The 12,177-nt window shown below is 41.3% G+C and overlaps 1 protein-coding gene across 1 annotated transcript in view; it reads left to right on the top strand.

Annotated features, from left to right (window-relative positions):
- Positions 1–733: 733 nt before the first annotated feature.
- Positions 734–12,177, top strand: part of LOC307242056 (contactin-associated protein-like 5) — a gene marked incomplete at both ends in the record, with an annotated part of 64,130 nt that continues 52,686 nt past the window's right edge. Inside the window, 2 exons of the mRNA XM_080016393.1 lie at positions 734–740; positions 2,080–2,190. Coding sequence (XP_079872519.1) covers positions 734–740; positions 2,080–2,190 — 118 coding nt within the window. The remainder of the gene's footprint in view (positions 741–2,079; positions 2,191–12,177) is intronic.

Genomic DNA, 12,177 nt, shown 5'->3' with positions numbered 1-12,177 from the left:
GGTTGGTTGATGTCGGGAGGTTCTTCAATAAGATGGAGACGGATGCGATGCATAATGGATCCTTTATTGGCACAATAACAAAGACCAAGAGACGAGCCCAAAGCAAGAGCGACCAAGCCAAAGAGAGAGCGAGTCTTTAGACACGCTCCTATATATATATCCTCCTAGGCCAGTTGTCATAAAGGTTATTTGGCAAGTCGTCATAAAGGCTATTTGGATGAGAGATGTCATAAAGAGACATTTTATATGTTGGGCACCATTTTAAGTAAAATGCCCTGTCATTTCTATCAGCCGCCATTTTGTGCACTATACTACATCGAACAATAGATAGATAGATAGATAGATAGATAGATACATTAACATTGTCCAAAGTAAATCTAAATCCCCCATAATGCCTCAGCGGTCTCCCATACCAAATTGAAGCGATCGTCATAGATCTGGTGTGAACAAGTTCCTCAAGCTGCCTCTCGTGCTGGTTATGATGGCATTAACTCCACCGTAGGAACGCCTGGGAGAGAGACAGCGTCTCAGCAAGTCGTGGGATCTTATCGAGTTATTCACATGGAATTCAAGGAATTGAATCCACCGCGGAGCACCATGAAATGACCTGCAGCTCGGTTCACCTCCACCGCTTCCAGAGAATGTACCTCAGGGCCAGTAAAGGTTGATTTACCTTTGAAATCCTTTTTTCCCCCATTTTTTTTTTTTTTTTTTTTTTTAATCGATTTACAACATGGCAGGTAAGTGGCACATAAGGATAAACATCCGAAAATCAGAACCATGTCGAGGTTAGGTGAGCGCCACTCGGCCATGGAGGTGCAGGAGATGAAGGTCAGGCGTTTTTTAATATTCCGCTGGCTCTCCCTCTCCCGTACAAGCAGGTTCAGCGCCGGGGTTCAGCCGCCAGGGGTCCGGCCGGTATTTCTTTGGGCGTTAGCTCCCATTTCCCGCTTTTTTGGGGCTGTCTGCGTTTCAACAGCCCCACCACACCAGCTTTTAAATGCCACGACGTAAGTGAGATGAAATTACCTTTTGTGTTTCCAGATTTTTTCATATTTTTTTTTTTCTGTAAGTGTCCCAGCGGCTGCATTTGTTGTTGTTTTTTTTCTCCATACAGCTATTTGGCGGAGGAGCTCTCTCTCTCTCTCTCGCTCTCTCTCTCGCGCTCTCCTTCTGGAAGGAGTTGTCACTTAGCCAGCGGGGGGCCCAGGCAAATTCTGGGGAGATCTGAAAGGATTAATAAAAAATTATTAAAACATTTTGAAAGAGAAATGTGTTTGTATTTTAATGTGTTGGTCATTTCCTTTCCCGGACAATTTATTCAAATTGCCTGAAAGGGAGAACTTACAACTTCTGTTGAAAGCATCCTGCTGCTTATGGTTAACTTTGTGTAAATTGGTGTGCGTATGTGTTATCCCTTATCTCATTCTAATTGGTATCTCTTCCTTGACTGCATTGTCTTTGCTGCTGTGACGCCGGAACTTTCCCTCTGGGGATTAATAAAGTGTTATATTTTGGGATGGCATACACATGCCACATTAGAGGTCATCCTTTACTGAAATTGCAGATAGATATTGTCTTGCTTGAAGCAGCAAAGTGATTAAAAAAATATATATAAAACGACCACAACATTACATTACATTACAAAAAAACGTCAGATAATATAACATTAGTTGTTTATGAAATGCTCACCAATTCATTTATCTTAAAGAAAATAGACAAAAATAATGACGCCAACAAATCTTCCGAGAGATCTGATCTAACTTCACCTCGTTCCCACACTTTCCAAGCAGCAGGGAAGTGCAGCTTGTAAATTGCCTTGAATACGCAAGTACAATAACTTTTTTTTTTTTTTTTTTTTTGATAAAAAAAGACAGAGTGGCTCCGAGGACGAATCTTGATGAATTGAAAGTTTCGGTTATTATTTCATTTAATGCTGCCTCGGGCGGCTCCGTATTCCCTTGTCCCTTTGTTTGTTTGTTTTAACTGTACTGTGTGAGAGGGAAATGGAATGAATCGAGGACCCCGGTCAAGCCTAGCTCTAACTCCTCCTCGTTCTGCTTTTTGATCGGTCAACAGAGGCGTGTGACGGTCCCCTGGTGTCCAATCTACCGCCGTCCTCCTTCAGAAGCTCCTCCCAGTTGTCCAGCAGCCATGAGCCCGGCTTCGCCAAACTCAACAGAAGAGAAGGTGGGTAAGGGTGACCACTGATGGTGCCCGTGGCTGGGATACAGAAACAAGAAAGTTCAAATTTGGCCAACATATACCGTTCCCATGTAGTGTTGTCTATGGGGCATAATAAAATACATTTCTGTAAAAACCTTTGATACACAGTATGAACTAAATGCACTGAAGCCCATCGAGCAGCATCCCCAAAATGCAGAAGTTGATCCATTCAGGAGCGGAGTGAAGGGCTCACAAATTAGGTTATGGACAGGCAACATTGGTCACAACGAAGCAACAAAAACCGAAACTTTTCAACCGACGGTACATTCCTGCAACACGTATAGTGTTTAGATGCTAGTGCACGGATTCCTCTGTGGCTGCCGCGCAGTCAGTGCCGGGTAGTTGAAAAACTGTCCATTTCGTGCAGTAGCGAGCATCTACTTTTTCCAATTCAGCAACATTAAGTCTTCACGTAACTGAACTGAAGCCTTATTGCTTATTGCGGTTTAGGACTATTGGGTTTGAGATTCATTTTTTTTAATTGCCTCCCCTGAAGGAATTGGTGTAATTGGCTCTCTGCTTCTTGGCCATTGTAGCGTTTCCCCAATGTCACTGGAGCCATCGATCGCACGTACATTTGCAATAAAAGTTACACAATTACGCAAATGTACTTTTTTTTTTGACAGAAAAGGTAACCATTCAATTAATCAAATAACAACATCATCTGTAATGCTCATTTGGCCTGTCTCGATGTCGTTGCAGCGTGGCCAGCCCATCCGTTACCAAAACTTCTATCTCGCTTAAAAAAGGTCGTTTCTTCCTGCTTTCATTATCATTTGGTTTGAAAGCAGGTGGGATTCATCATTACATTTCACTGCATATATGTATGAAAGTATGTATATGTATGTGACAAATAAAAAATCTTGAATCTTGAATCTTGAATCATGAAAAGGTTCTTACAGTTGATGAACCCCATTAATTCGTAAGAAGGAACCTTTTCAATACGTATATTGTACCCTTCACAGAGCTTTCATGCCATTCGACATCACAAATCTTACTTACACTAATGCACATTTCAAAAGCCACACTTTGCCACGCAGTGATACCTTTAGAGCTGCCCGCTTCAGCCTGACAAAAGCCCTTTCAGACGGCGAAGCAAGTTCCTCCGACGGGAACCTTTGCCGTGGGCGAAGCCGCTGAGCGGCTAGACGACGAGGCGGAGGAAAGTGTTGTGCGCTTTTTAGACCGACAGTCATGGATTTGTACCATCGACGTGTCTGGCAGAAGGTAGTAGGAGACTGAGGAGAGCACGTAAAGCTGTCAATTAATTTAGATGAAATTAAACATTATTGAGTGCCTCCCAGAAGGATACACACACAGACTTTCTTGATTTATTTCCTTTCCCTCTCTCTTTTCACAGGGCACACTTTTTTCATACCATTTCCCCTTTAGGTTGAGTTTGCTCCATAATAACAATAATCATTTTCTTTCTGCCTTTCCCATTTGGGCTGTGAGTACTAGTGGGGGAATATTACTTGGTCTCGCCTGTACAGCTCATTTATATTTCATTTAATCTCGGTGTTTTCCGATTTATATACAAGCTAAACGAATCTACCCCCCCCCCCCAAAAAAAAAAAACTGCAGAAAAAAAACAAATCTCTCCTGTGGTAGGGAACTGCGTTCCGCTCATCTTGCTGCAGGCCTGGTTTCCCACAGGACAATGAGAGCGGGGGACATGAAAGACGAGTCTCAGCTGGATTCACACATAGACGCAGGAGGCAGAGAGAGAGAGAGAAAGAGAGAGAGAGAAAGAAAGGGTTGAGAGAAAGAAAAATAGATGAAAGGAGACAGGAATATAGACGAGAGCCCCTTTCACACATGTAGTCTTTCCCAGCAATTAGCTGGAACCGTTCCTGCACGGGGTCATGTGTGAATGGGAGCCGGGATCGATATTCCGGGACATCTGTTCCGGCAATTTCCCCCACCTCAAGACCTTGTAGCATTTCCTTGAAAAGGCCGGTGCTGTGAATGGAAGCAGTGACATTGCCGGAACATGCACGCAAAGTAGGGGTGGAGCTGAAAACGAATACCGGTGAAGCACAAAGAGTGGGTTTTCACAAATATATATTTAGTAAAAATATTTAAAAAAAAAAGGTTTTCTCGAAGGAGAAAAAACGAAAACATTCGGATGAAAAAGCGCATCCGAACCGTGGCGCTCTGGTGCAAAGACAGGGAACTCAAACAGAGACACGTCTTTATATCTTTAAATTGTATTATTTTTCTTAAAAGTGTTACAAGACCCTAGACGTGTTTTTTTGAGTTAGGGGTGCGGTGCGATTCCAATGACGTCATTCTGCGTAATATTTAACCATGTGCTTCTGTATTATGTGCCAAAAGTTAACAAATTAGGTTAACTATAATTTAAACAATCATTATAAATAATAATAATAATTTAATTTATCTATTAATCACACTGAATCTTCCATTAAACAGAAGCACATGGTTCATTATTATGGAGCATGATGTCATCAGACCTTCCTGGGTGCAATGGGACATTTTTCGGACTACTGCACCGGAGCTTGGAACCGGAGAGGGAACGAGCGGACAGGGAGAAATGCAACGGGTGCCGGACGTTCCTTCCCCGGAGGCAGAGAATGCAGGACAGGTTGAAAATGACCACACTGATTTAATAACATTGGGTTAGGGTCATAGCGTTCGGGGATGGGGGCTCTGTCCCCACTCCGTCAGCTGAGGGAACCGAGTCTGTCAGTGAGGGGCGGGGGGATGGGAAGCGAAACGCTGGTCTCTGATGGCTGGGAAAAAAATATATATATTTTCAGATTGTACGTCCGTTGCCGACAGAGATTGTCCAAACAATCGCATCTACACTGGAACGGACTGTCTCTTACCTCATCTATTTCGGCATTATCATGGCATGTGTGAAAAGGCACGAGATGGAATTGCTCCTGAATATAGCTGCATGTGTGAATAGTGAAAATCACCAGCGGTGCCGGAAGGTTATGTGTGAAAGGCGCTAGAAGGGAGATGGCATCTAATCTAGAGATATACACTATACTCTTCTATGTAAACCTGAACAATTTATTACATTTTTTTATTCATTGTATATTGTGTAATTTTTTTCATTTTAAGTTTATCATATATTGCGATAAAAAAGTGAGTTCATTTTTCGGTTTATTATAAATTGCCATTTTTCGTGTATTGCCAATTTATTTAGCTATTTTTTATTACTATTGCCTATTGTTTTGAAACTATGCAATTCCTTCCAGGATGAATGATCTATCTATTGAAAAAAAAAAAAAATTTAATTACAATTTAATTTAAACTCTCTTCTGACCACCACACCCAGAGCATATGTCTGAATCTCTATTTGGCCAACACTTAAAAAAAGAAAATCAATTAAACGAGAAAATGAAAAGGGGGATATTTGAACATCCAATATTTTGTTTTCGGAGCTTTCAATAAGTACGGGCGGTGGCAGATTCATCCAAACACCAGGGAGAGAGATCGGGAGATGTTCAATGTCTTTGTCTTTAACACTGGAGAGGATCCAAATGATTTTTATTTTATTTATTTATTTATTTTTTTAATTGAGACCACAACAGGAAGCCAAGCCGGTGGCATTTCCTCTGCTTTCCTCTGTGCATGTGATGACAGAGCACCACAGCACCAATCCCTGCTCGTACACCGCAGCCCGCCTGCTTCCTCTGTTCGCTGATCCCAGTTTAGACCGTGTGAAATACAGTCTAATTACATCTGAATGCCAGCCGCTTGCATAGTTAATCAACACGGTGAACGGAATGTATAAAATTGATAGGGGGAAAAAAAAGAAGAAGAAAATACTAATCCATGCTGCATATAGAAACTTACTTCCACAAAAATAATATCTTACGTCCTGTATATTGAAGGAATTATTCCGGTTGCATCGAAATAGAAGGCAAAATAAAAAACGCACACCTCAGGTTCTCAAAATAAGTGACGTGTTCCACGTTTTTTGGGTCATCTTCACCGTGTTTTCCGGGACACCAAAGCATCCATCCAAAAAGTCCTGAAAATCTGAGATAAATGCCTTCCATTGACGCGATGTCGGGGAGACATGGATTCCACGGTAAATATGTGCGAGGCGAGTTTGTGAATTCGAAAAAAACCCCCAAAAAAACAGGCAAAGGGGACTTCATTCACCGCTAATGGTGTGCGCCGCCATATTACTCTGACGTCAGTTCTTTTATCTCGGGAAAATGTGTTCCGAAATTCTGACCTTGGAAATCTGACTTAAATGGCATTAAATGTACATTCAATGGAACGTATCAATACTCACAAATAAAGTCAAGCACACGGCTGCACAAAGCATCAAATAAAGAAACACCCTATATGAAAGCAATTCTAAATGAGTGCCTCCTTATTATGTTTTCTCGGATTTTGGATGAACCCAATGTGTAAACACTCCACTTCCACTTTATGTGGAAATGTCAATGGGAGTTTCAAGTGTTTATTGACATCCGTGCATAGTGTGTTTTCAGATGCACATAATGGCGGTTATTTGTCATGTGATACCATAGAAACAGAAGGACTATGTACTCATCACAAAACTAAACCACTGGGATGACATGCTCTCTAGGTACTCCAGTTATAAGCTGCAATTTTCAGCAATAATATAAACATTTCTCATGACAAGGATATTGGATGATTATTTGTTGTAGTCGGGAAATTATGTTTACATGCACAAAGGGAGTAGCTTGATAGTTCATGTTATAAGCAAAACTGTCCCAGTTATAATCAAAATTTTAATGTGCATCGTTATTGCCGCTGCCAATTTCCTCTAGCTAAAATGTAATGAGGAAAGAAAATGGAAATAAAATGGAAGCGATAAACTTAAAAAAATTAACAATAACCAATAAAGCTCTGTATCAAGAATGTATATCTCATGATACAGTTGATATATCACCTACACTAACAATAAAGTTAGTAGTTAGTGAGTGAAGTAAACATAATCAATAATTAAAAGTTTGTTTCAGAGGTGAAAATTGATGATATTTTCCTGCATTTGCTGTTGGTGTTGGTGCTGTTATTGGTGATTGGATGCAGTTGAAACAAAAAATACTAAAACCCTAAAGAAAAGTTAAAAAGATGATAATGTATGATATTGTCACTGCATTACTTGACATCGTATATAATGCAGGAAAAACTCCCAGCTCAAAACCAAAATATCAAACGAGGGTTTGTGCGCTCACTCATTTAGTCACGCCTTTTCCCATAACACTTTTCATACCTTTTTTATTGGATAATTTCCATTTCTTCAATGTTTCCCCATGTTTCCTTCTCTTGCATAAGACCCGGGAGCTGCATTTGACTTTCTTCTGACGTGAATTCAAAAAAACAAATTCTGTTCTATTTGCCAGGTACGGCAGAAATGTAGCTCGGCATATTCTGCTCTTGTGTACGCAGAAAACAAACATTATGAGATGTCAAAAAGAGCAAGGTGTTCCATCGACGGCAGTTGATGGAAAACATGTCGCGGCGTTATAGACCCTAGAATATGTCACCAGAGACGATGTCTCACTCAGTTTATACTCAGGATACAAATACATTATTGTTATCGAATTCACACATAGTGAATAGTTTAAGTGTTGACGTGGGAACAAAAAAAAGCGGAATAAAAAGTAGTGGAATAGACACAGATGATGCAACACTAATGCCAGATGTTCTTGATATTTCTAATAGTGCTAATTAAGTCTTTGGGGAAGGTCAAGACTTGGTTTCATAAGGGCTTTGACCAAAAATATCAACCTTTTCTTTTTAAGTAAAAGTCTTGGAAGTTCTCATCGCCTGGAAGCCTCAGTTTCACTTCAGGGATTTGCTTTCATCACCTCACGTGTGAAAGCAATGCACTGTTCTCATGACAACGCTCTGTTAAAAAGTCTCCTGAACTTCCTGTGCAGGGCTCCTCCCCCGGCCGCAGGGCTCGTACTAAGGAAAGGTGGAAGGTACCAGGTTTCTGTGTGTATTTTATATAAGATCATAGCTGCAATTTGGTACTTTTGTTTGAGTTTATTACAAACAGGATTCACTTCATTTTTTCATTTTTTTTATAATAATGTACTTAAACTGTATATTCTCCAAATAATTAAAATAAATTATGGGAACGATTGAACTTATGTTTCCGTTCATCAGTGTAAGTAAAACTTTGAAGGTGCAGTGTGTTGAATTTACGGATTGGATTTGCCAGATATGGGGCATAATATTCATAAGTGTGTTCTAATTTATTGTATAATCCCATCAAAATAAGAATCATTGTGTTTTTGTTACCATAGAATGAGACGTTTTTATCCACATAGTGAGCGGGTACGCTTCCACGGAGGCTGCCATGTTGCACCACAATGTTTCTACAGTAGCCCAGAACGGACAAACCAAAAGATGGCTCTAGAGAGGGCCTTTCGCGTTTTTCGCGGCCACCATCTCCTCCATGGAGGCCGCCATGTTGCACCGTCATGGAGAGGGGTGTTCAGTTAGTTGCAATCTGGAACCTAACTTCTAGATGCCACTATATTCAAGAAGCTGCACCTTTAATTCTAAATGTGACCGTTAACAAAACACATCTTTCTCCTGTAATTTTTTTAAACTTCTATTCCATTCTATTTCTGACTTAAAATTAAAGATTTTGTTTAATAATTAACATTTGGAGATTTGTTGTTTTCCTCTTGCAGCCTGCACAATGTACACCCACACACACAGAGAACAAGATGGTTTCAGGCCTCAAACTCTTGTGTAGCATGATATAGACCCATCATTAATATTTCTATTTTAGTTAAGTTTGGCACCACCAGATTTTTGCTATGACCTAAAAAAATGAAATTTAGTTTATGGCTGCGCGGTCGGCGATAACGGTCCTCAGCTCTCAGAGAAGCGGTTCTTTTATATTCAGAAAATTCCTACACAATATATCAGATGAATACATGAAAACTTCTTAATCAAACAATGAATATTTATTTTTAATAACAGAGTTTTATAATATTGAAAAAGGTTTGAGGTAGAAAAACTAAGTTAAATTAGGTTAAAACCACAACACACATCTGGGAAAGGAAATGGTGGTTGCTATGAAAAGAGGGAGAAAGTGATCGACTGAGAGAGATTGTATGTAAAGGCACTCTATGTCAAAACGACGTATTTTAAACTAATTACCGGTTAACAGATTATCGCCGTGCCACACCAACATCACGTAGCCATGCTGTACTGGAGGCCCGTGGCTCTTTTTCTGGATCACCGTACCGCATATGTGTCACACTCAAGGCGGGCCAAGTGTGGCGAGAGCTTAAAAGGTCTGATTATCTTATGATGCCGATCATGCCGATCATGTTACCCGTGAAGTGATGGCCTCCCACCACTAGATTGCGGTGTTTCCACATCAGCGCCCTTTTTGCGAATGAAGAAATACAAACAATGATCCCAAAATGTCCAGGAAGAGAAAAATTGATGCAGATGGAAGGCTGTTCCAAGAAAGACGGGAAGGCGAATATATGTTTGTGCTTCAAGGAGAAAAACCGGTATGTCTTTTGTGTTATGAGGCAGTGGCGGTTGTCAAAGAGTACAATCTACGTCGGCATTTTGACACCAAACACGGAGCTAAGTATGCCAAAGTGAGCCTTCAAGAAAAACAACAAATGTTGCAAGAATTAAAATGCAAATTGCGATCGCAGCAGGATGTGTTCAAGAGAGCCACAACCAAAAATAATGCAGCAGTGACATTGTGGCTGAAGAAATTGCCTGCGCTGCAAAGTCTTTTTCAGAGGGTGCATTTTTGAAGCAGTGCATGCTGAAGGTCTGTGAGCAGGTGTGTCCCGACCGGATACAGACTTTTAAAAATGTCAGTTTATCAAGAAACACCATCTTGGACCGAGTTAAGGAACTAGCAGGAAACCTAGCAACACAGCTGGCCGAAGAGACACGCGGCTACATAGCTTTTTTCATTAGCGCTTGATGAAAGCACAGACAACACGGATACAGCGCCGCTATCCTTTTTTATTAGAGGTGTCAAGTCTGACCTTTCTGTCGCTGAGGAGCCGTTGGATGTAGCTGCCATGCATGGGACCACAACAGGACGGGACATTTTTGATGCGGTGGAGAAGTCCGTAAGTAAAAATGCATTAACCTGGGAAAAGTTGGTGGGATAAACTACAGACGGTGCACCTGCAATGTGTGGAGGAAAAGCGGGCTTTGTTGGGCGAATGAAGGAGAAAATGCAAAAAAGTAACTGTCACACGCCTCTGATAACGTATCATTGCATTAACCATCAATAAGCTTTGTGTGGGAAGGTGCTGGGGATAAATGATATAGTGACCACAGTCATGAAAACAGTGAACTTCATTCGGGCGCCTGGCCTAAATCATTGTCGTTGATCTTTTCATGCAGAGTAAAGGCAAACCGTTGTCTGAACTGTCAGATCCAAACTGGCTGTGTGACTTTGCTATGTTGTGTGACATAACTGAGCATCTCGCCCAACTGAATCAGAAGCTGCAGGGACGCAAACAAGTCATCACGCAGATGTCCGATATGATCAAGGCTTTCCAGCGTAAACATGATCCATGGATGTACCAAGTGAAACAGGACAATCTTGTCCACTTTCCTGTTTGTCAGAGCATCTCAGCCGCATTTCCTGGTACGTTTTCATGTACTCAGCTAGCTACCAAACTGAGCCGTTTAATGAATGAGTTTGATCGGCACTTCTCTGACTTTAGGGCACAGCACTCAGGCTTTGCCATCTTTGCCATTCCTTTCACCACTGACGTCTGCACTGCAACCCAACATCTTCAGACGGAGTTAATAGAGCTTCAAAGCGATAGTGGCCTGAGAGCAAAGTTCCAGGATGCTGCAATCCAGGACTTTTACCGTCAACTGCCCCCTGGTTTGATGCCACAGCTTCGACTTCATGCTGCCCGTGTTCTGTCTATGTTTGGGGGCACCTATCTGTGCGAGCAGATGTTTTCAATCACGAATCTAAACAAGACCAAGCACAGATCACACATAACTGATGACAACCTCCGTGCTGTTCTATGGATTGCCTCAGCACAAGACCTAAAACCAGACATTGACACACTGGCCATGGAAAAAAGGTGTCAGAAATCTGGTCAGAAAACACATAGGTAAGCATTTTTAAAAACCTAATTAAAACATAATAAAATTTATTTCAACCAAGAACAAGAATAGTTAAACTGTGTGCAATTTAATGATTGTGCTTGCATTTTGCTTTCTGTTTGTTATTTTCAACACATGATCAATGGATGAGGATGGTGGAGAGGGGATTCATGTGGTGTGTTGAAGGACAGGCAGCATCTCCTCATCAACTTCACCTTAAAACTTGACCAATATAGTTATGAACTGAGACAACCCTTGTGTTGTTATTTTGAGTTTATTACATAGACTACGTTATATGTGTAGCAATGTATTTAGTGTTTGCCGGATTATGTGTTTATGCAAACAAATGTTCACTGTAATCAAACCATCTCTCATTAGTTGGATGTATCCCCTTGCAAGGCTGTGTGCAGCCATTTGTTTATATAAAATGCTACATCTGTCACACATGTTCTTAGCAGCTCACAATTGTTGGTTGGACCGTTATTGTAGTGGTTGTGTGGCATGTTGGCGGCGTTGGGTCTCTGCAATGTGGCTACGTCACGGTTCGGAAAACGTGGTTTTGAAAGGACAAAGAAAAGACACACGGCTTGCCACAGCGCCAGGTAAAAAGTGAAAGTGAGTCCTTCAGGTAAACTTCATGGTCGTGAGAGAGCAAGATCCTTGGGAGTGAAGGAAGTCGTGAGCAGTTGTGTTCCGGTGGTTTTATGTGCTTCGAGGGGCGGAACAGGAAGTGATTTCCTTTCGACGGCCATCGGTCGAGGGTTTCGTGAGAGCTTTTCTACTGATTTCGGAATTCTCACAAAGCCTTTTGTTTGTTCGCTGTAGAGGCGGTCATTCCTCTTCGTTGTGACGGGTTCAAAACCC

This window comes from Zeus faber (assembly GCF_960531495.2).
Source record: "Zeus faber genome assembly, chromosome: 16".
Taxonomy (NCBI): Eukaryota; Metazoa; Chordata; class Actinopteri; order Zeiformes; family Zeidae; genus Zeus; species Zeus faber.
Note: the sequence above shows the minus strand (reverse complement) of the source record. Positions and strands in the feature narration are given on the sequence as shown.